The 22,569-nt window shown below is 32.8% G+C and overlaps 1 protein-coding gene across 1 annotated transcript in view; it reads left to right on the top strand.

The window, feature by feature from the left end:
* The first annotated feature begins 17 nt into the window (after nucleotides 1-17).
* The window catches only part of LOC134725534 (fas-binding factor 1-like), a 51,834-nt gene continuing 29,282 nt past the window's right edge, over nucleotides 18-22,569 (top strand). The window contains exons 1-9 of the mRNA XM_063589435.1: nucleotides 18-201; nucleotides 6,467-6,497; nucleotides 8,236-8,292; nucleotides 8,826-8,863; nucleotides 10,567-10,607; nucleotides 11,065-11,167; nucleotides 11,597-12,047; nucleotides 20,312-20,416; nucleotides 20,921-21,076. Coding sequence (XP_063445505.1) covers nucleotides 193-201; nucleotides 6,467-6,497; nucleotides 8,236-8,292; nucleotides 8,826-8,863; nucleotides 10,567-10,607; nucleotides 11,065-11,167; nucleotides 11,597-12,047; nucleotides 20,312-20,416; nucleotides 20,921-21,076 — 991 coding nt within the window. The 5' untranslated portion in view covers nucleotides 18-192. The remainder of the gene's footprint in view (nucleotides 202-6,466; nucleotides 6,498-8,235; nucleotides 8,293-8,825; nucleotides 8,864-10,566; nucleotides 10,608-11,064; nucleotides 11,168-11,596; nucleotides 12,048-20,311; nucleotides 20,417-20,920; nucleotides 21,077-22,569) is intronic.

A 22,569-nucleotide genomic window follows, 5' to 3' on the forward strand; every position in this document is an offset into this window, starting at 1 on the left:
GATTTAAAAAGAACTGACTGGTTCCTGGTTGAAAATAACCAACAACCCTATTCTCCAATGTTGAAATAAACGTAAACTAAAGGAAGCAGATAATGTCTACAAGAAAATGATTTGTTTGAAAGATTTAAAAGAAATGTTTAAAGCTGTACATCTATAGATACGTTTCTGTTGATTGGAACATTCAAATACACCATGGCTAATGTAAATATTGCTTAAAAATTCAGAAATTTCAGCTTCAAAGGAAAAGTACAAAAAGTGATGCATGCACACACATGACATTTCCAAACAGTATAATGAGTATTTCTCATTTTATATGTATACCCGCATCAAATGTAATATGCATTTTTTGGTTGCTCATGTCAAACAGTTGGTATCAGAGTTTAATGCATGATTACATCGCTGTCAGCTGAAATTTGTACCGGTTATCGGTAAGGTTATCGGTAAAAATAATCTAAACTGTCAATCGCGTTCACTAAAGATATAGTTTTTCACATTCCATTCATAAATTGTCAAGAGAAAAACCACTTCTGAAAAGTAAAATCTTAAAAATACTAAACCAGAGCTCCAGATAAGCTGCGTATTTGCGTGATCACGCATTACAAATGATAGAAAACCCAATGCAATTGTCCATTGAAGGGTTCAACAACCCAAGAAATTCAACGGAAAATTCAATTATATGCCAAAACCATGAGTTATCAACCCTTTTATTGGCTACCGTTTGTGTTATTTACCCTTATCTGTTTACTGTAAACTATTTTTATAATATTAATAATTGGAAATTTCCTGTCGTTCTAAAAATAGATCCCTGCATCAAGTAGGTGAAATGGGTCCCTGTTTGAGTTTTCCGTTGCTCAATAGGTACACGTGTTTTTGTAAATATTTCGAACTTCTCGGTGTTTATCCAATTAGCGTGTGTCATGTGCAGCGTGTCATGTAGTCATATTTTTTTCGCATTGCTCAGGATTTTTCATAACATACATCGAATTAAAACGAAAGTGAATGTCCGGTTAAAATATTGAATAGAAGCATGTTTTCGGCTTATTTTGGAAAACTGAGGGGAAGTTATAATGATAACAAGACTCAGCCAGTGTCTTTAGGAAGCGTCCATCGAACGCACGGACGTGTGTGCGTACCATAACGAAAACATTGCTAATAAACACGGGGTTTCATCAAAAACGAATTCAGTTGGAATAAGTGAAAGGCCCAATCAATTATGAAATGATAAAGCATCAGAAATCAAAAGTTCTAATAAAAGACAACTAAACCCAGATTTATGTAAATTGAATAAAAGAAAATCATTCAAGTATAATTAGTTTATATACTATTTTTAGCTCACCTGGCCCGAAGGGCCAAGTGAGCTTTTCTCATCACTTGGCGTCCGGCGTCCGTCGTCGTCCGTCGTCCTGCGTCCGTCGTCGTCCGTCGTCCTGCGTCCGTCGTCGTCCGTCGTCCTGCGTCCGTCGTCGTTAACTTTTACAAAAATCTTCTCCTCTGAAACTGCTGGGCCAAATTAATCCAAACTTGGCCATAATCATCATTGGGGTATCTAGTTTAAAAATTGTGTCCGGTGACCCCGCCAACCAACCAAGATGGCCGCCACGGCTAAAAATAGAACATAGGGGTAAAATGCAGTTTTTGGCTTATAACTCAAAAACCAAAGCATTTAGAGCAAATCTGATGTGGGGTAAAAATGTTCATCAGGTCAAGATCTAACTGCCCTGAAATTTTCAGATGAATCGGACAACCTGTTGTTGGGTTGCTGCCCCTGAATTGGTAATTTTAGGGAAATTTTGCTGTTTTTTGTTATTATCTTGAATATTATTATAGATAGAGATAAACTGTAAACAGCAATAATGTTCAGCAAAGTAAAATCTACAAATAAGTCACCATAACCAAAATGGTCACCGTCAGTTGACCACTTTAGGAGTTATTGTCCTTTATAGTCAATTTTTAACCATTTTTCGTAAATCTTGGTAATCTTTTACAAAAATCTTCTCCTCTGAAACTACCAGGCCAAATTTAAACAAACTTGGCCGCAATCATCATTGGGGTATCTAGTTTAAAAATTGTGTGGCGTGACCCGGCCAACCAACAAAGATGGCCGCCATGGCTAAAAATAGAACATAGGGGTAAAATGCAGTTTTTTGCTTATAACTCAAAAAACAAAGCATTTAAAGCAAATCTAACAGGGAGTAAAATTGTTAATCAGGTCAAGATCTATTTGCCATGAAATTTTCAGATGGATTGGACAAACTGCTGTTAGGTTGCTGCCCCTGAATTAGTCATTTTAAGGAAATTTTGCCGTTTTTTGTTATTATCTTGAATATTATTATAAATAGAGATAAACTGTAAAGGGAAACAATGTACAGCAAAGTAACACCTAAAAATAAGTCAACATGACCTAAATGGTCAATTGACCCCATAAGGAGTTATTGCCCTTTATAGTCAATTTTTAACAATTTTCATAAAATTTGTTAATTTTAACTAACATTTTCCACTGAAGCTCTTAGGCCAAGTTCAATATAGATAGAATGATTGTAAGCAGCAATAATGTTCAGTAAAGTAAGATATACAAACACATCACCATCACCAAAACACAATTTTGTCATGAATTCAAATGCGTCCTTTGTTTAATATTCACATAGACCAAGGTGAGCGACACAGGCTCTTTGGAGCCTCTAGTTTATTCATTTTACGGTTAATTATAATGAATACACACACCATGCACACATGCAGCCACTGATCAGGCACTGGTATCAGAATTTATTATATAAAGGTATAAGACGAGTGCCTGTTAATACACATATCCTTTTTTGTGGGAAAATACAAAACTGGCAAAAGGTTTGAAACGGGACACAAATTAAACCTACAATTGCTCCTCAGTGAATAAACCAAATAAAACAGCTAGCAAATAATCCTAACCATAACCCTAAACCAAATAAAAGAGCTAAACAAAGACAGAAACATATTAATTTAAGATGGACAAAAATTAGGGTTGATATTGCCTAAATATTCAATATTGTGTCGATGAAAAAAAACAATACATTAAGGAGCTTGGTGGTGAAAAACCCAATTTGATATTAACCTGAGGGGTGAATTGGAATTGATAATGCAATTAACAAACTTTATCACCCAATTATATAAGAAAATGGTGGGTAAAAACCCAAATTTATGAATTCTTATCTGGAGCTCTGCTGAACTCAGAGGAGAATCCAATCTGAAAGTCCATATTCACATGGCAAAATCAAATGACAAAACACATCATAAACGAATGGACGGATAAGAACTGTCATATTCCTGACTTGGTACAGCAGTCATCATCATGTAACAATTTCAAGAGGAACAATTTAACAGAACACAAAAAATATCTATCTACAAACACTTTCATTGATTCCTGTGTCTCACATCAGAAAATTTCACACATCACAAAAATTTGTCATTCAATGTGTATACAAACAATTTAAAAATTTCACATGGGCAATGTTAGCATACAGGCATAAAAAAATCAAAGCAATAGCATGTAAGAATTAATTTCAAAAATAGACCGAGATTTATTAAAAAATGACCTACTTTTTAAGTTATCTCACTGTGATAATCCTGACCTTCACATTTTCCAAGACGATTTTGAATGGTGGAATCAGCCATTGTCTTTACCGAAAGTGTTGTGTTAATCCACTGCTAGGAATATGGAGCAACTCGCTTTCATCATGTTCATGACATCCACCCCAAAACAATCGGTCTTGATATTTATCGTCGTGTCCTATGATTTCGTATGTCATATGTTTTATCATCCATATTTCATTGGTTTCGATTGCACACACGTGTATTGTGGCCGTTTTTCGGTTTCTATATTTGAAACAACAACAACACTACAACTTGGCAAATAAAAAACATATTACAAGTAGCTTTGAATGTGCTAGGACAAATTCAATAAAACTGACCAGATTAGCCATTTTTATTTAATTCCAAAAATATGCCTCAATAGAATAGTTGTTGAGAAAAATTCTGAAGGGTTACATGAAGTACAGATATTTCGTTTGCCTGTTAGACACTGGATCTTTAAGATATGTGACTGTCAGTGTCATGTGCTTTTTTTAATGTTTATAGTACAAATCAGCGAGTTAAAATTAATAGGGTTCTTGTATTAAATGATTGTTCAAACTTCATTCCTTCAATATTCTATTGACAATTTTGTATATCCTTAATACATTAAGATGAAAACAGTCTTAGCTTTTTACATTTAATCACAAATTATAAAAACTGCAATTTAGATTAAAAAAAGTAGGTCTTTTGTAAAAACTCAGTGCCAATCTGAAAAAATATCACAATGTTAATATTTCAGCAAATGACACATCAACAAAAAACTAGTAACAAGTTAGTTTTAGTACTGAAAAGAATTAAATATTTTTTTCTTGATTGAATCAATAACCAGAACCACGACTTTAGAAAATACTCATTTCCAGATTTTATATTCATTTCCTGTCTGTGTACAGATCCAATATTTATTTCGTACGTAAACATATGACATCTTTTTTTTGACATACAAAAATCGCAAAATAATCCAAAACAGTAAAAAATTGTAGTGAGCCTTGACAAAAAAAATCAAAATACCTAAAAACATTACACAGAAAATACTTTTAAAATTTGAGTACACTAGTGAATAAAAACTCCAACAGTGAAAACTGTAAGCAGTGAAAATTGTTATTAGAATGAAAACACTGTCACATCACATGATGATAAAGTTAATCTGGCCCTAACTAAAAAATATTTTAGCAAAGATGGTGCACATTTCGAAGATCAGGTTGCAATCTGGACTCAATCGGAAAAAACAGCAATGCCAAATGCATCTGTATCTACAGATCATTGATTCTTGATCCATTACGGCAGAATCTGTCATGCCATAGTCATAATTGTAATCAGAAAATTGGCTGAATTTCCCCGATTCATATGTGACACATGTAACTGTCAATGTGCGTTGCTGACTGCTTCTCAGGGTTCTCGCTAAGAATTTTTGAAGACGAATCCAGGGACTCCTCATTTTTTGCCATGTTTAGTCCAATAGCAAGAAGAAGATATTTTATTACAATATAATGTAATATTTTAGTCTCCAGGGCCTAACAGATCAATAAAATGACATTAAATGAAGATTGCTTTGAAACTTTTGCTATAAAATGATGATATTTATGTTTATTTGTGTTCAGTTTATACAAAATATTTCAATCTTTATAATGCATCTGTGGACTCACCAGTTTTGAAAATGGTGAGTCCAGACAGATTTTGATGAGTCCAGGACTCATGGACTCTCCTTAGCGAGAACCCTGTGCTCCTGACCATACCTGATCGCCCCTGACCGTCATCATACCCAATCAGCAGGAATCAGTAACAAATGTATAAGACTGCATTTAGACAATGATAGATCAAGGAATGTAATCTGACTTTGTAACTTTTCTTGTCTGATTGTTGTCTTAGCTCAAATGGGAGCCATATTCAGTACTGTGTGAATGCTGCATTATAATGATTACATAGAATAAAAATCCCCAGGTTATGCCAAGTTATCATGGAAAATAACTTTATATTAATTTGCTGATGCTGCTTATAAACAGTACGCTCATTTTCGTATCTAAACAAAAATTATTCTAATTACTTACCCCAGCACCTGCTGCCATCGATACTTATTTTTTTTTTACAAATTCCATTAATCCTGATTCAATATGTGACTATGTCACCAAATTATCCGAAATTAAAATAGATTATTCATTATCTCATTATGGGGAAGGATTGACTTGGGGCCAGATTGACATGGGACAGATCTACTTTGGATCTCATCAGTGACATGGGACAGATCTACTTTGGATCTCACCAGTGACATGGGACAGATCTACTTTGGATCTCATCAGTGACATGGGACAGATCTACTTTGGATCTCATCAGTTTGGACTTTGGATCTCATCAGTTTGGGGTTAGTGACATGGGACAGATCTACTTTGGATCTCATCAGTTTGGGGTTTAACCCCAAACTGATGAGATCCAAAGTAGATCTGTCCCATGTCAATCTGGCCACCGTTAAATTGACCTGAACTGAACAACTCAACCAAGAGTAAAGACAACTTGGAGGCTCTGATCGACTTATAGATTAATAAGGTGTGTCTATATTGTTTCAACTGCTGCCGTACTTTTCTGTTTTAAATTTAAATCCCACATGTCACATAAAAATAATCTTTCAAAGTTGCAAAATAATTTGTTCAATGCATATGGGATTCACTGATTACTGAAATGAAGTTTAAGCCGAAAAGGGTATTTATTCTATTGTTTGTTGTGGAAATTTGTTTGTTAAAGTTAATGTTATTTCAATCTCATTGCATATTTATTTTGTATTTAACCCAAAGTCTGTCACACATAAAAACGTGTCCTCCTTTTTTCTGATCTTTATAAGTTATAGTCTACCATATGCATGTTTTTATTTCAGGCTTGGACACCTGGTGGCAAGAAACAGCAAAGTATGTATAAATTTAGTTATTTTGTTTTGGCTTATCATTAAAAATTAGTCGTATAAAGAACAAAATTTACATATGATCTATTACTTAGTTATTATGTAACTATACCTAACCAGCTCAATATCTAAATTGGAGAGCAGAAAGGGTGTTGATGTATGCTTCACATCTATAAAAGTGTCTAACAAATACGATTTTTTTGAGTTTAAAGTCTATGAAACTGTCTATTGGTAGGTCAGCACTTATTTGCCTTCATTGTTCAATGATGTATTGATAACAGATTAACTATCTAATCAGCAATGGATTAATAAACATGCTAATATGTATGTTTTACCATGGTATTAAAAAAACCTTGATGCTTGTGTTCTAACAGGACGTTACACCAAGCCAGTTACACCTTTAAATGAAAGAATTTGTCAGTTTTGTGATGGAAATACGATTGAAACTCAACAACATTTTTGAATGAACTGTAATTTTTATTCGGACTTGAGAGAGATACTTTTAAATTCACCCTTTTTATCAAACTATGTTTTTATTATCTTGAGTGTAGAAGAGAAATTTAATTATATTATGAGCTGTGATGAAATTCAATTTTTGTTAGCTAAAACATTCATTTGATGTTTAAGAGGAGAAAGATAAATTTATAACTTTAAAGAACTTAAATTTTTAATTATTATTTTTTAGCATATTATTTAAGATTTTTAAATCAATTCTACCCTTTTTGTTCTTTTAAGTAACAAATTGTTGATCTACGAAGTAATTGTTTCGTATTTTTAAATTTTACTTTTGAAAAATGTATGAAATTGTGTATGCATTTAATGTGCATGAGGTAAAAGTGTCTCATATGTCTTTTAAGGCAGGAATCTAATATATTTTTATGCTGCTTTTATCTGATGTATAATATATTATGTATAATGTTAGATTGTGACACTGTAATAAACTAATTACTTACTTACTTACTTACTCTATTTATTTTTGAAATCATTTCTAAATTTGTCTTAAAATTTATCGACTACCAAGGTTTTACATTCTGAATAAAACATTTTTTAGCTACACTTAAATGTACATTGTACTTCTATAGCCTTACTTATCACATATAATTTATATATATATATATTTTTATCCAACACAATCATAGGTTTGAACGTAGTTTTCAATTAAGACTTGTTTATATTTTTTTCGTTTGGGCTTGTATCATATTTTCCCTCCAGTTTATATGATCCTTTCATCCTATATTGACTCTTAAAATTCAAGAGTCTATCTAAAATTGGGGTTAAATTATATGGCCTTCCAAATACTGTTTCAATCCCTAACATTACTGAAGAGACATTTATTGTCCAAATCCGAATCTGGTGTACAAAAAAGATATTGACACCTTACATTTGTGGTATAACATCTTGGCCACAAGTTTATATTTTTCTGTTTAGTATTAAATTTAAATTAAGATCCATTGTTACATCTTGTGATCAATTTTATTTGGCAATCACAAATGGCAGTCAGTAGGGTTAATGAACATCAGTTGTTCGACCTGTTTGTCAAATGCGTTTTGTTTAAATGTACTTTTTCCCCTTTTTTTTTGTCTTTTGGAAAATGTTGTTTGTGCTGTATTTAGACCCTTCTACAACAAAATTTGTTTTACATGCACACATATAAAAATTGCGGTTTATATCCAACGCAATCATAGGTTTGAATGTAGTTTTCAATTTAGACTTGTTTATATATTTAAATATCTATGTTATTTCAGAGGGAAAGAAAAGTTCTGATGGTCTTGATGATTTACTTGGAGATCTGCTTCATGAAGGTAGGAATTTTTAATCCAATCATTGAAGATAAATTTAAGGTTTTGTTACCCTGATCAGATATAAATTTTGTATAACGAAATATCCAGGATGTAGGTTAGACTATTGTTAAAATAGGAAAACAGAAATTTTGAGATACAAACTTAAGTTTTTGATATGTTGTTGCTACCAATTTTTTTTTTTTTTTAATCAATTCCAAATTTATTTAAGTGGTGTTTTTCTTGTTAGTTCATTTAGCATGTTGTCCAGTTGGAAGTGGAATGCTAATGTTCTTATTGGAAGAATGTTTCTGTACATTGATAAATCTTGTAAATGATTCTTTATAAAATTAATAAGTGACCTTTTACAGGGGTAAATTTTACCATATACCACTTATTTTCCCTTTGAGAGTGGCATTTGAGTTTGTTCAGATACTGAATATTTGTGGATTATTTGCATGAATAACATGCAGTTTGTTTATAGATTGTCTGTCTTTCTTTAATTTTGTATTTTTTAAGAATAAAAAAACTATAACAAATGTAATTTAATATTATAGATTCCTCACCAAAAAAGAAAAGTCCACCTTCACATGCTGTAAGTAGTATAATATTTGAGCTGCATTGAATAGAAATAGACCTTATGCAAGTGGATATAAATATATACATTTTTAAGATTTTGATTGATTTTAGAACATTCAATCACAAAATAAAAAATAAATTTCTGTCTGTTTTGTAGGATTCTTATATATTTATGCAACTGGTTTTTTTTTAACAGTCACAGATTTTCAATCTAGATTTTTTTCATCTGAAAAGGTTTAACAGGTGTTCTGATATTTATTAGAATAAGATTAATTTTTATACAATGCTGCTCATTTGTTTTTCGGTTGTATGGCTATCAGTTATTAGTTGTAAGACACTTGATTCAAGTTTTTAAGATTATAGGAAAAATTGCAGAATTGCAGGAATCAAAACTTATATAGAACTTTTATTTAGAATAAGAGCTTATTTCCTAATGCAATGTAGATTAAAACATTGGTTGGCTTGCTTGCTTTGTTTAAGGTAAAGGAACAGTAAATGGGCTATGTCGCAGATTTTGCTAAAAAATTGCATACAACCTTGGCTCGTTGAACTACAACTGAAAATCGAAAAAATAATACATTTATCTCTTTTATTATCTGAAATATTGCAGATTGATTTCCTTTAATATGGGTGAATATTTGTATAGAAAGCACATAAAATCAGCGAAAAACCCTCTAAAATTTGTCTTAGAGATTTGGCGATTTTAACCCAAATTTTAGAAGGGTTTTCGTCGATTTTATGTGCTTTCTATACAAATGATTACCCATTTTGTAAGAATTCAATCAGTAATATTTCATATGATAATTGAGATAAATGCATTATTATTTCGATTTTCAGTTGAAGTTCATCGAGCCAGAGTTTTAATGAAATCTAAGACATAGCCAATTTACTGTAACTTGACCTTAAACATAAACTTTGATCATTTTATAATGTCCAATCAAATCTAGATAAGATGGGCAATATAGGAAAGGTGTACTGACATAAGTAGTCTCTAAACACATTAGCTCCAAATGGAGCTTTCCTTAGTAGAAGCCATATTAACTATGTGTATCAGTGAGAAAAATGTGAAAGCATAAAAATATAGTATATATACCAATACACATAATTAACAACGCCTGGTGATGTTTTATAGCCTGACCGGTTTCGGTCCAAAAAGGACCTTCATCAGAGGCAGAATGATGGATTAATGTTTGCACCCTATTTATATAGATATGGTAACCGGCGGTTGAGTTAATCTAGATAAGATGTTTATAGGTTTAACTTTGCCTTGTTATATTGCTTGCAGATATTAATCATAATCACAATACTTGAGCAAACATTTATACCAAAAAGCAACAAGTTTACCAAAGTCTTAATCTACATGCATTAGGAAATTACCTCTAGAATTTGGAAATTTTACAAGCATCTTTTTGTTAGAAACTAAATTTCAGAGAATGACATAAGTATTTTCTGCAAGTGCATGGATGTTTGTTACATGATAATGTGATTTCCATAGGGACAAGAGGGTTTCCATAGGGACAAGAGTCACAAGATGGTTACCAATGCATTTGTTGTGATTTTTTTTAAACATATGAATAATTCCAATCAATAAGACTGCATTACTTTTTGGCTAATAATGAAATCAACTTTAGAATGAAAATATATTTTTGATGTTACTATAAATAGCTCTTTTAAAGTTCTATTTAGATTTAACATGTATATTTACTTTTATAATTCTAGCCTGCTGTAAGAACAAGATCACAAGAAGGAAAGAAGCAGGGGTAATTTTTTAGTTCAAATCAATTTTATTTTTAAATATTTTCATCTCACTGCAAATGTGACTGAAATGTTATCTTGTCTGTACATCTTGAAGTTGTGTTTTAAATCAATTTCATATTAACTAACTCTGACGGACTTTTAATATAGTCTGAACACCTCATTTCTCGGTATGTAGTTCTGCCATGATATATTTAATAAGTTTACCGCATATTTGTTGCATTGAATCGAAAGAGATCAGATTATCTGATTCATGATTATACTTAAAAGAAAAAGCAGATCAATTCTGAATTTGTTATACATTTACATATTACATATATCAATTTTTTACAAAAGTATATATATCGTGCACTTGGGAAAACTTGATACTGTAAAACTTAGGCAGCGTTAGCTTGTTGGAACATAATTTTGTTTTTGGTATGTGCGTAGTTGTGGTAATAATGTCAAGATGTGTTTTTTCAGGTCTAAGGATGAAGATTTCTATAGTAACATTGCTGCTAGTGCTGAAGATGGACTTTCTGATGTATCAGAAGCTGATGTCAAAGAGATGGCACAAAGTATTAAGGTACGCAACATAATCATGTAACTAGTCCTCAGCACAAATTTCTTAATTGAGCAATCTAATAAACAGAAAATTTTATTGTATCATCTTGTTTCCAGAAATCATGTCTATAACGCAATCTATAAGAAAATGATTTTAATTTTTCTCACATATCATGTTACCATGATGGTATCATGTCTTTTAGAGAAGACTCACATGTATATTAGATTTACACTGGGGTGCTGTATGATATAAAAATAGAAATGATATAACTAACATTGATTAATAAATGAAAAATATTTGGAACTGATAATTTAAAAAAAGGATGAAAAAATGGATATTTGAAACTTATATTTTAAAATTCAAAACAGTTTTTTGAGGAGAGAAAAAATAGAAATGGTAAATTAGAATTAAAACGAAATAAAAAAAAATCGTTTGTTTTTCATTGTATAGGATTTAGAAGATATGGATGCTGACTTATTTGGAGGAAAACTAAAGAAAAAGGGAAGTACTAAAGGAGGAAGTTCTAGTAAAACAAATACACCTCGTCGAGGAGGTACTCCTAGATCTCGTAGTACTACACCACGAGCTGTATCTCCCCAACAGAGAGTGACTTCACCTCAGGCTAGAGTAACCTCCCCTACCTCCAAAAGTCCAGTAGGAGCAGGTGGACCTACATCAACCTGGGATCAGCCTACCAGTCCCAGAGGTGGATCTAGAGAAAGGCCTGGTAGTGCTGGCAGTAAGGGTGGGGTGACATGGAGTGATCAGCCAACCAGTCCTAGGGGAGTGTCTCGAGACAGACCAGAAAGTGGGGGTAGGAAATCTGAGGCATCAGCTCCAGTGTATAAACAGCAGGATGTAACTATTCCAAAACCTAGTACAGCTCCAGGGAAAATGAATGGTACATTATAATATTAATTATCTTTCTTTCTTTGTATACAGTTGATTTTTAGTCGGCCAATCTAGCTCTAAATAGCCTATGTGAATTCTATGTGGGGACATGATTTTGAATTAAAGGCATTCTGGCATTTATAATCAATTCATCAGAGAAGTGTAAATAAGGAATAAAACATCATTTTTTAAATATCCACCACCAAATTTTCATTTAATAGGTGCTTATATGTTATATAAGTTATGTTTATACATAATTTGATTTTAATTACTCAGTAGTCATTATTTTAGGATTTTCCTAGGATGTGTATTTTCTTTGCTGTTGAGATGAAACAGATTTATTATCATATGTCAATCAGTTAGATATGAAGTTTATCACATGTTCTTAGCAGGAGGTCTAATTTCATCAGTTCCAATACAAATATACATGTCTTGTTAATTAGTGACCACTTGTGGCATTTGGCTTCCTTTGTCCTTTGTTTCTTGATACATTAATCTGGGTGCAGTTTTAACTCCTCCCACTTAGGAGTATCCCATTAACAAGTTGTGTATTAAAAACCTGTGTATGCTGCCTTGAGTATTCATTTATCTAAATGCAGATTAAGTAGTTATAGAATAATCTTGGCTAATAGTGCTAATAGTGTTTTAGCTAAAAACTTGAACTTTCAGTGTTTGGATTACTTTACAAAAGCTATATTACAGTTTTTAAACAACTAAATATAATTCAAACTATATAACCTGAAAAAATAAAACATTATTTTGGAATAACTGACAACAAAATGTCTGGCAGAGGAAAAGGTGTTCGAAGGAAAACTAGGAGTTCTCCGTATAAGACCCAATGGGATTCTAATAACCCTTCTAACTGGACAATAAACAAACTAAAAGAAGAACTTAACAAAAAGGGAATAAGAACACCTTCTGGTATGTCAAAACAAGTGTTAAAACAACTTTATTTAGAGAATTGTTTTGATGGAGTAACATCTTTAGAGACACAACAGACAGACACCATTAGTGATGAGATTAACGCAGATTCCTCACCAGAGAGCACTCTTCCAATTAACTTAGCAGAATCAGTGCCTCAACACAGAAGCAGTGTTACAAATGGTGAAAATGAGAATGGTGGAACAGACAGGAACATAGCTCAGTGTTTTGAAGGACTTCAAGAGACCTTCAAACTGGTCAATTATTCCCCTTTAATGATAACCCAGGTGGCAGTGCTGTAGTTCAGGTCCAACACACACAGCATCTCTTATCTATATCCTATATAAACTTACAGTGTTGATATTTCTTTACATATAAATAATTATAAGTTTTGTTAATTGAAATGCCATTTACTTGTTGTTGTGTACCTGGATGTTCTTACAGAGGTGGACATCTTTTCCCAAAAAATGGGGAATTAAAAAAGAAATGGTTAAATGCAATCAAAAGAAACTCTTATGAAGAAAAACACAAAGAATGGACACCAAGCAAAAGCAGTGTTGTTTGTCATGATCATTTTTTGCAAAATGATTATACATCAATTACAAGTTTTGGTAAGTGTATATTGAAATTAAATTCCAAAGATTTAATACTTAAAAAAATAATTTTAAAAAAGTCTAAAATATGCTTATGATATTTTTCTTTAATTCTTATTTAACCTCATAAAGGGAAGAATAAGACGAGAACATTTGTTGCAATAGAAATGTAAATAGAATATTTTCTTTATTTTATTTTGTTAACTCATGATAGAAAGATTTATTTTTAATGTGTCATTATTACATGTAGCATAATTTGTTAATTATCAATGTTTATACAGATAATGTACTTTCACATGTCATACCCTGCTGTGATGATTTCTAATGTGTTTGTTTAATCTGTTCAAAGTAAGCTGGATTAATGAAAACAGTGTATGATAAACAGATAAAAAAAAATATCAGGTCATCTTTTTAATATTAATGATTAATTATGTATTAATTCTTGTAGGCACAGATGTTAGCAGAAAACAGTTGAAAAAAGGATCAGTTCCATCTGTATTTTGTTGGAAAAGAAAATTATCCTCAAACACCCCAGACAGAAGTGATCGACTTTTTAAAAGAAACAAAACAAAATCTGAACTATCATTCACAGAAGAAAATATTGAAATAAATGATCCATGTACTTCTGATATAGGACGGGAAGAATGTGTCGAGTCTACAACAGCACCCATAGTACCTGATGATGAGTCGCACATATTATATACTGCTGTTCCACTGAATAGTGAATTTAGCTGTCAAACGCCATCCTGGGTTTCCCTTTCTATAGGAAATTTTAGGCATGATGATGCTGGTGTATTGTTTTATACAGGGTTGGCAAATTACAATGACTTTATATTTGTCTTGGCTTCTTTTGGAGAGGGAATATACCACATGAACTACTTGTATAACAGAGTGGACCAACTTAATATTGAAAATCAATTTTTTTTAACCCTTATCAAGCTAAGAAGACACAAAACCAATTTTGAACTTAGTAGACTGTTTGGCATTTCTGAACATTCAGTGACAAATATATGGATCACATGGCTGAACTTTATGTCTAGACAATGGAAGGAGTTAGATTTGTGGCCAAGTCGAGATTTAGTCCGCTTTTTTAGTCCATCTGATTTCAAGCTGAAATTTCCATCAACTAGACTGCTTGTAGATGGGACAGAAATGCCTGTTAAGAAACCGAAGTCTCCAATCGCTCAACAGTCTACTTATTCTACATACAAGAACAGAAACACAGTTAAAGTCTTGGTAGGATGCTCACCCAGTGGTCTGGTGTCTTATGTTTCTGATTCATACGGCGGATCAGTAAGTGACCGTCAAATAGTGGAAAGGAGTAATCTTATTAACTTATGTGATCCTGGGGATTCCATTATGGCAGATAAAGGCTTTCTTATCATACAACAGATGTGGTTGGACCTGATCTACCACAGCGCCATCTGTAATTAAGTGGGGATAATCTTCACCAATGTCCCTCATTTACAGAGACAATTGTACTCATGACACAGGTAGAGATCGCGAATTCAACCTTCAACAGTGGTACAACCATGCAGGGATTGGGAATAGGAGTGAAACGTCTAACAGAGGAAATAATACCGTTTTACATGGAAATACACAAGAGCATGCATCTTTCATCTCAGGACCACAAGTTGGAAATGTTTCATGTGGAGTGCGTTCGGATGAATATTCTAATGTGGACATTATATCTCCTTCTATTCAAAAGCAAATCATTGACGGTAAGGATGTTAATTTGGCATCTCTTCTTATCCCAAACTATGAAACTCCCCAAATTCACTCTGTTGCAGCTAATGGGTTAGAGTTAAATATTTCTGGGAAGCCAGATCCCCGTCTTAATAGAAAACTCACAATTCAAGAATTCATTAAGGCATTTGGCAAGTTTAAGAGGGTCATGTCATCAGTTTACCCTGACCGTAGAGCAGAGCTAGATGCTTATGAAGATGAGATTATAGATATTAGTAATTTTTATGGTGACAGATTTTATGATTACCATAAATTGTTTTCTGCAAAATCAGCAGCTCTTTTAAGGGAGAGAAGGATTAAGGTTGACTGGAGCAAAAGAGATAGGGATCTTCTTTCATTAATAGTTGCTGGTGGGAATGTAAATGTTTGCAAAATTTGTAATTTGGTTGATCACACTACTGCTTTTTGTCCTATGCAAACCTCCATGACATATCAAGACTACCCAGATAAAGTATCAAGGCAGGTAGACACTACTGATAAGTTAGGTAGAAAGAAAATTTATCATTCTGGGCGGGAGGTTTGCAATAATTTTAATACCAGTAGGGGTTGTACCAGGAGTTTTTGTCATTTTTCACATATCTGTAGCAGATGTAAATTCGCTGGTCATACCCTATTATCTTGTCAAAAAGTTTTCCCCTCTCAAGGTAGGACTGAAGTACAATCTAAGCCACATACAGTAAACTCTTCACAAAAGTTTGAGAAAATAACAACAAATAAGCAAGGTCAATGACTACATGATTTCCCATATCTGGCTACTACTCCAATTAATGTTATTAAACTTGCAAAAGAATTAATTTCTCATCCTGACAAAAAATTTGTTAACTATTTATGCAATGGCTTAGAGATAGGATTTGATACTATGGTATCTACAACAGATTTACCTACAAAAGAATGTAGGAATAGTTTATCTGCTAGGACACAACCAGATGTGGTTTCTGATTTGATAGAGAAAGAAGTTTTTAAAGGTTTCTTGTATGGGCCTTTTAAGGATCCCCCTTTTCAAAAATATAGGGTAAGCCCAATTGGTATTGCAGAAGGGAAATATTCTGGTAAAAAGCGTTTAATATTGGACTTATCTTCACCACATAATGATGATAAACATCTAAGTATTAATGATCTTATTGACAAACAGGATTGCTCAATGTCTTATGTTAGAATAGATGACGCTATTGATGTTATTTTGAAATTTGGAAGAAATTCCTGGCTTTGCAAGTTCGACATATCCGACGCGTTCAAAAATTGTCCAATTGTACCAAGTCAGTGGCCTCTTTTCTGCATAAAATGGGAAAAAATGTATTATTTTTATGTCCGTTTAACTTTTGGATGTCGTTCAAGCCCCAAAATTTTTGACCATTTATCCCAAGCTTTGTGTCATATTGCAGAAAACAATTACAAAGTTAATAGCATTTTGCATTTATTGGATGATTTCCTAACCATAGATCCACCAGATGCTGATGGTGAGAGGACTATGGCTATAATGATGATGATTTTCAAAAAACTGAACATTCCTATAGCAAAACATAAGACAATAGGTCCTGTAAAATGTATAGAATATTTGGGTATTATTCTAGATTCTGAAAAAATGGAAGCTCGACTACCTCTTAATAAAGTTGATCGCATTTGTGAATTCATCAAAAAATTATACAGGAAAAAATCTTGTACAAAAAGGGAATTGTTGCAGCTTTTGGGTCACTTAAACTTTGCTTCACGTGTCATTTTACCTGGTAGATCCTTTGTTTCATACCTCATAGGGCTGTCCACTACTGTCAATGATTTGCATCATTATGTTAAATTAGATAAGGAATGCCGTGTTGACCTAGAATTTTGGTTACTTTTTCTGAGCAGCTGGAATGGTGTGAACATGTTTTACAGTAGACAATTTTACTCAAGTTATGATATGGAACTTTTTACTGATGCCTCATCAACAAAAGGATTTGGTGGATATTTCAAGGGAGAATGGTTTTATTCATCATGGCCATCAAACATTGCTTATCCTGACAAAACATTTTCAATGGCTTTTCTTGAATTATACCCCATTGTAGTATCCGCAATACTGTGGGGCTCACAGTGGACAACAAAACGCATTCTTTTCTGGTGTGACAATGAAGCTACAGTGGCTATAGTAAAAAAGGGCCGTTCAAAGTGTTTACAAATAATGAAATTAATGAGGAAACTTACATGGTGTGCTTGTAAATTCAACTTTCATTTTAGTGCCAAACATGTTCCAGGATATCAGAATGATATAAGTGATGCTCTATCTCGTTTACAGATAGACAGATTCCGCAAACTAGCTCCCAGTGCAGCACAACATCCAATGAAGTGCCCAAGCAGCTCAGATGTAATGTGGTCCTAAATCTAGCAGTGAATGAACTTTGGAACAGTGCTATTGCTAATACTACAAGAACTGTGTATGATACTGGGTTCAGAAAATTTGAGACTTTTATGTTATTGAATGGTTTTCAATTTTCTAACTTACCTCCTATTTCTGAGGATATTTTAATTTATTTCATAGCCCACTGCTTTAAAATTCTGAGTTTACAATACTCTACCATTAAACTATATTTATGTGGAATTAGGTATAAATATGTACAGGGTAATCAAAATGATCCCTTACAATCTGCTCATAATACACCTTTAATCAGACTTGATTATGTTTTAAATTCTGTAAAAAGACTGCAAAAACCAAAAAATCACATAAGATTACCAATAACTTTCGAAATTTTGGAAAAAATTGTAAATTGTTTGAGAAAAGGTTTTTGTTCCAAGTTTACTGATTTAATGTTAAGAACTGCATGCATTGTCGCATTTTATGGATTTTTGAGATGTGGCGAGTTTACAGTGTCAAAGGCCTCACAGTTTGATCCACATATTAATTTATGTATTGAAGATGTTGTATTTCACTCAGACTTAGTAGTTTTGAAATTAAAACAATCAAAAACAGATCCTTTTAGAAAAGGCATAAATATACAGCTACATAAATTAGGTCAGCTTATCTGCCCTTACGCAATTTTGTTAGAATATATGCAAATAAGGAAAGAATTTTCTCCTACTAATCAAACTGATCCACTTTTCATAACCATTGATAAGAAACCTCTGGAGAGACAATATTTCATCACTTGTATTAAAAAAGTACTGGATATATGTGGTTTCAACTCAAGTCATTATAATGGTCATAGTTTTAGAATTGGGGCAGCTACAAGTGCTGGTAAGGCAAAAATAGAAGATCACTTGATAAAAACATTAGGGCGCTGGACTTCAGATAGTTACATCAGATACATTAGGGTAACGCCAGCATCTATTAAAACAGCTCAAAGTAGGTTAGGTAGAATTTAAGGGCATGCTCATTTTCAAATATTCCATACGCATGTTTTTTACAGAGATTCTGGATGATATTGTTTTTGTTTGACAATTGATTTTGATATTGTGTATTATTATGCGATAACATTTATTATTTTTATTTTTATTTTTTTTTATTTCATGGCTTTATTGAAGGTACCCCCTCCCTAACCTCACAAATCCTTGGGGACACTCAGCTGTTACCATCTGTGTTATGGCCATTTATGAAATTTTATCACTGGTTGTTTCAAAAATTTCACTCATCCCCCAAGAATTTCTGGGGATAAACTGTCAAATTTCATACAAATTCATTCCAACACCAATTCAACATCAACACTACTAGGCTTCCTCATAGCCTCCTTATAGGCTTCCTCATTGTCTCATTATAGGCTTCCTCATAGCCTCATAGGCATGATAGCCTCTAGGAATGATAGCCTCATAGGCTTCCTGATAGCCTCATTGCATTTATTTTGAACCATCGTTCCAATTGGGTTGGTGTGATGTCAAGCCAGGGGTCTATACTTTGCTACTTTTCAGTATGCACATAGCTAGGCTCTTGGTTTAGGCATGGAGCAAAAAATTAAATTTTTTAGCTGAGTAGTTTCCCCAAGGGCCAAATTATAATTGTGATGTATATATATAAAATAAAAGTTGTAATTAAATTATGATTTATGTTTAATTCAAACATGGATACCAATGGCATTGCTACACAGTATTTCCCAGGAGTTTTTACAAGATAGGTGATAGCAGGAAAAATTAGGTTGATAATAATGTGAGCACTAAATCCTTAATTTTACATATCACGAGTTCAAACGGTGTGTTCTGAAAGAAATCAGGGGTAATTAAATTATTTAAATTACTATGAAATTAATATGAACTCATTATGTGTGACTTTGAGGATTTTGTTCACTGACACATTTATTAGCAAAATTAAAATATAGGGCCGAAAGTTAGATCAGGATGGTTTAATTGTCAGGTCAAAGAATTTGCAAGAAGATATGAGGTTGGATGTTTTGCTCAGGTGTTAACACACATTTCCCTATTACATAACAGATTACCACAGAAAAGATACAGTATAAACAAAAGACAATTAAAATAAGATTAGAACAGCATCACATCAAACAGAAATAAATTTACCCTAAAAAATATTTACAAAGAATCAGAACACAATGCAAACATGGAACAAATGACAATTAAACATATTCAGGATCATTTCTGAGAATTTTGTATAAATATATGGCTTTATTTGCTGGTAGATGATTTAAATGGTATTTATACATAGGGCTATTCCAGAAAAAAATGTAGGGGGGTGGGGGGTGGTTGGAAGGCAGTTTTTGTCAGCACCCGCCACCCAGACAATTGTATTTGAGAATTATAGTGCATTTTAGTGTGAAAAGTCCTCTGATACCCATCACCCATGTATTATTAATACAATGTGCCTTCCATCCCCCCCATATATTTTTTCTGGAATAGCCCTTATCAGATGACAATTGCCAATCTAATAGAATAAGTATCAGACAGATAGTAAGAAATGATTATTTAGGAAAAATATGTTAATGAAATATTTTATTGTAAGTTTATATGCAACAAATTCATGTCTGTATATTAAGGATTTTGTATTAGATATATATTGTATTGATGTAAATGTAATTGATATAAAATATTTTATTCCCTTCAGACATATATAATGGTAATGGATCAGAGAGTTTAAGACCAGGTGCAACACCACCTCAAGAGAGACCAGGAACTGTACCAAAGGCCAAACCAAAGTATGATTTTGGAGGTAAGGATCTAAACATTTTTATGAAGAGGAATGAAACTGGATGAGAAAAAAATTAAATGCCAAACTTTAATGTTTTGAATATTTCTCTGTCAAGATAAAATTAAGGAGACTTTGATGAAATGAACATTGAAAATTTGTGTCTGTCTAGCATAAAAGTTGTCTACTATAGAATACATTGCATGGAATGAAAACTGACAGAATTTTTTCAAAGCTTGTCTTCTCGTCTATCTTATTTTTTTATCAGACTGAATCATGTTTTTTTTCAATAGCAAAGTATGGAAAAAGTTGTCATTTAGGAGAATAATGCTGCTAAACAAAACAGTAGATTGTGAGTCATTTGGCAGTTATGTATACCACATTTCTGGGGGGAAAAACTTAATAAAAAAATAAATCCCACATGGTGGAGGTTTTTTTTCTAAATAAAATTCACCTGTATATAAAGCACACCTTGGTGAATCTTTAAGAGAAAATTGAATTACAGTTCATACATGTATTATATTTCAGAGTTTAATGAAGATGATCCTTTAGCTGGTTTATTGAGTGATGATGAAGATGATGATTCCTGGGCGACAAAACCTGCTACAAAAAGATCCTCATTGAAAAAGAAGGAGGAACCAGTTGTCAAAAAACAGGAACCAGAACCTGTTAAAATAGTTGAAGGTACAGTATATTGGTTGACTTGATGCTAATATGTCTCTTTTGTCTGTTTATTGACTTTTTAAATTTGTGGAGGATGAAATAATCTTGCTAATTCAAATACATAAGGCAGGTTGTCTCCCTTGAGGTTGGATGTGGGATATTTTGCTCGGATAATTTTCTTGTGTTTTTGAAGCTTTTTACAAGGAATTTCGTCAACATATTTGGTGAGCTAGAACAATTTTGTACAATCACTATATTTTCACCTAGCATGATAAGAAATACAACTTTAAAATCAATAGATCGGCAAAACAAACTTTGTCAATGTGTAAAGTAATGAATAGTGAACAGTTTTAATCCACCCGTTAGATTATTTATTCAAAATGAACAGTGACAAAAGTGTAAACAATGAACCAGACTTAATATACACTGAATTGCAACCCTGTTCCCTACAATGCAGTCAAAATACTTATATACAAAATAACTTTGATACGGAAATTACATCAAATAGCTCACAAGACATCATCAGACAATTTCTTGGTTCTCAAAGCGAGCATATGGCAAACCCGTTTGATTATACCCCGTCTACCAATATGTCTAACCAAGACCCTGACCCAAAGACATTAGTATTACAGAGCATTGAAGATCAATGTAATGGCCTACCCAAAGACACTTTCGTTACCCGATTGGTTCAATTTTGTGACAATGACGCAATAGCTCTAGAGCAACTACGATTACAATATTTTGTCATAGCAAAGCAAAGACTGGACTTTCCGTTTGCATCTGCAATTTTGAAAAAACGCATGCAACCTAAAACAAAGAAAGGCGAGCCATTGGTAAATAAGCTTGGTCGTGATTGCTTTTCCCTCCGTCTTGCAACTAAAGGCGAATTTTGTGATGATTTAAAAGAAGCTCTAAGTATTAAATCATCGATAAGGGACACTACTTGTGTGGATGACTTTGTCACATCTACCCCGCAGCTGTATGTAGATAGTTCCATTAGAGACACTTTGATACATGTCGAAAGTTCAATAATTGAATTAAAGATTGCCCACGAGAACGACAAATCTGCTTTACTGTGTAAAATTGATAGTTTACAAAAACAAAATGTAAAACTTAATGATGATTTCACTAAGCAAAAGGAACGCATGAATAACATTCAAAATCAATTAAACTTGGCTAGAACTGCAAATAATAAACTAAATGATAATTTAGCATGTGTTAAATCGGAACTTAAAAGTGTGTCACTAAAGCAAGTAGATTTAGCTAAGGATAACTCGAATACCACAGAAACAATGCGCTCAGCAAACAACAAAATAAAAGAAATCGAACTTGTTATTGTAAACAACACAACGGCTGTTTCGAAATGCGAAGCTAGAATCTCTAAAGTATCTGTCGTAGCAAATGAAACAAAAACCCGTTTGAATTCTGAAGCAGCACGTATCACAAATATAAGTGATATCCGCTCAACTGGAATTTGTAGTGTTAAAAGTAAGGTGCTTCTGTTAAGTGACCAA

Source organism: Mytilus trossulus, chromosome 7 (genome assembly GCF_036588685.1).
Source record: "Mytilus trossulus isolate FHL-02 chromosome 7, PNRI_Mtr1.1.1.hap1, whole genome shotgun sequence".
Classification (NCBI taxonomy): Eukaryota; Metazoa; Mollusca; class Bivalvia; order Mytilida; family Mytilidae; genus Mytilus; species Mytilus trossulus.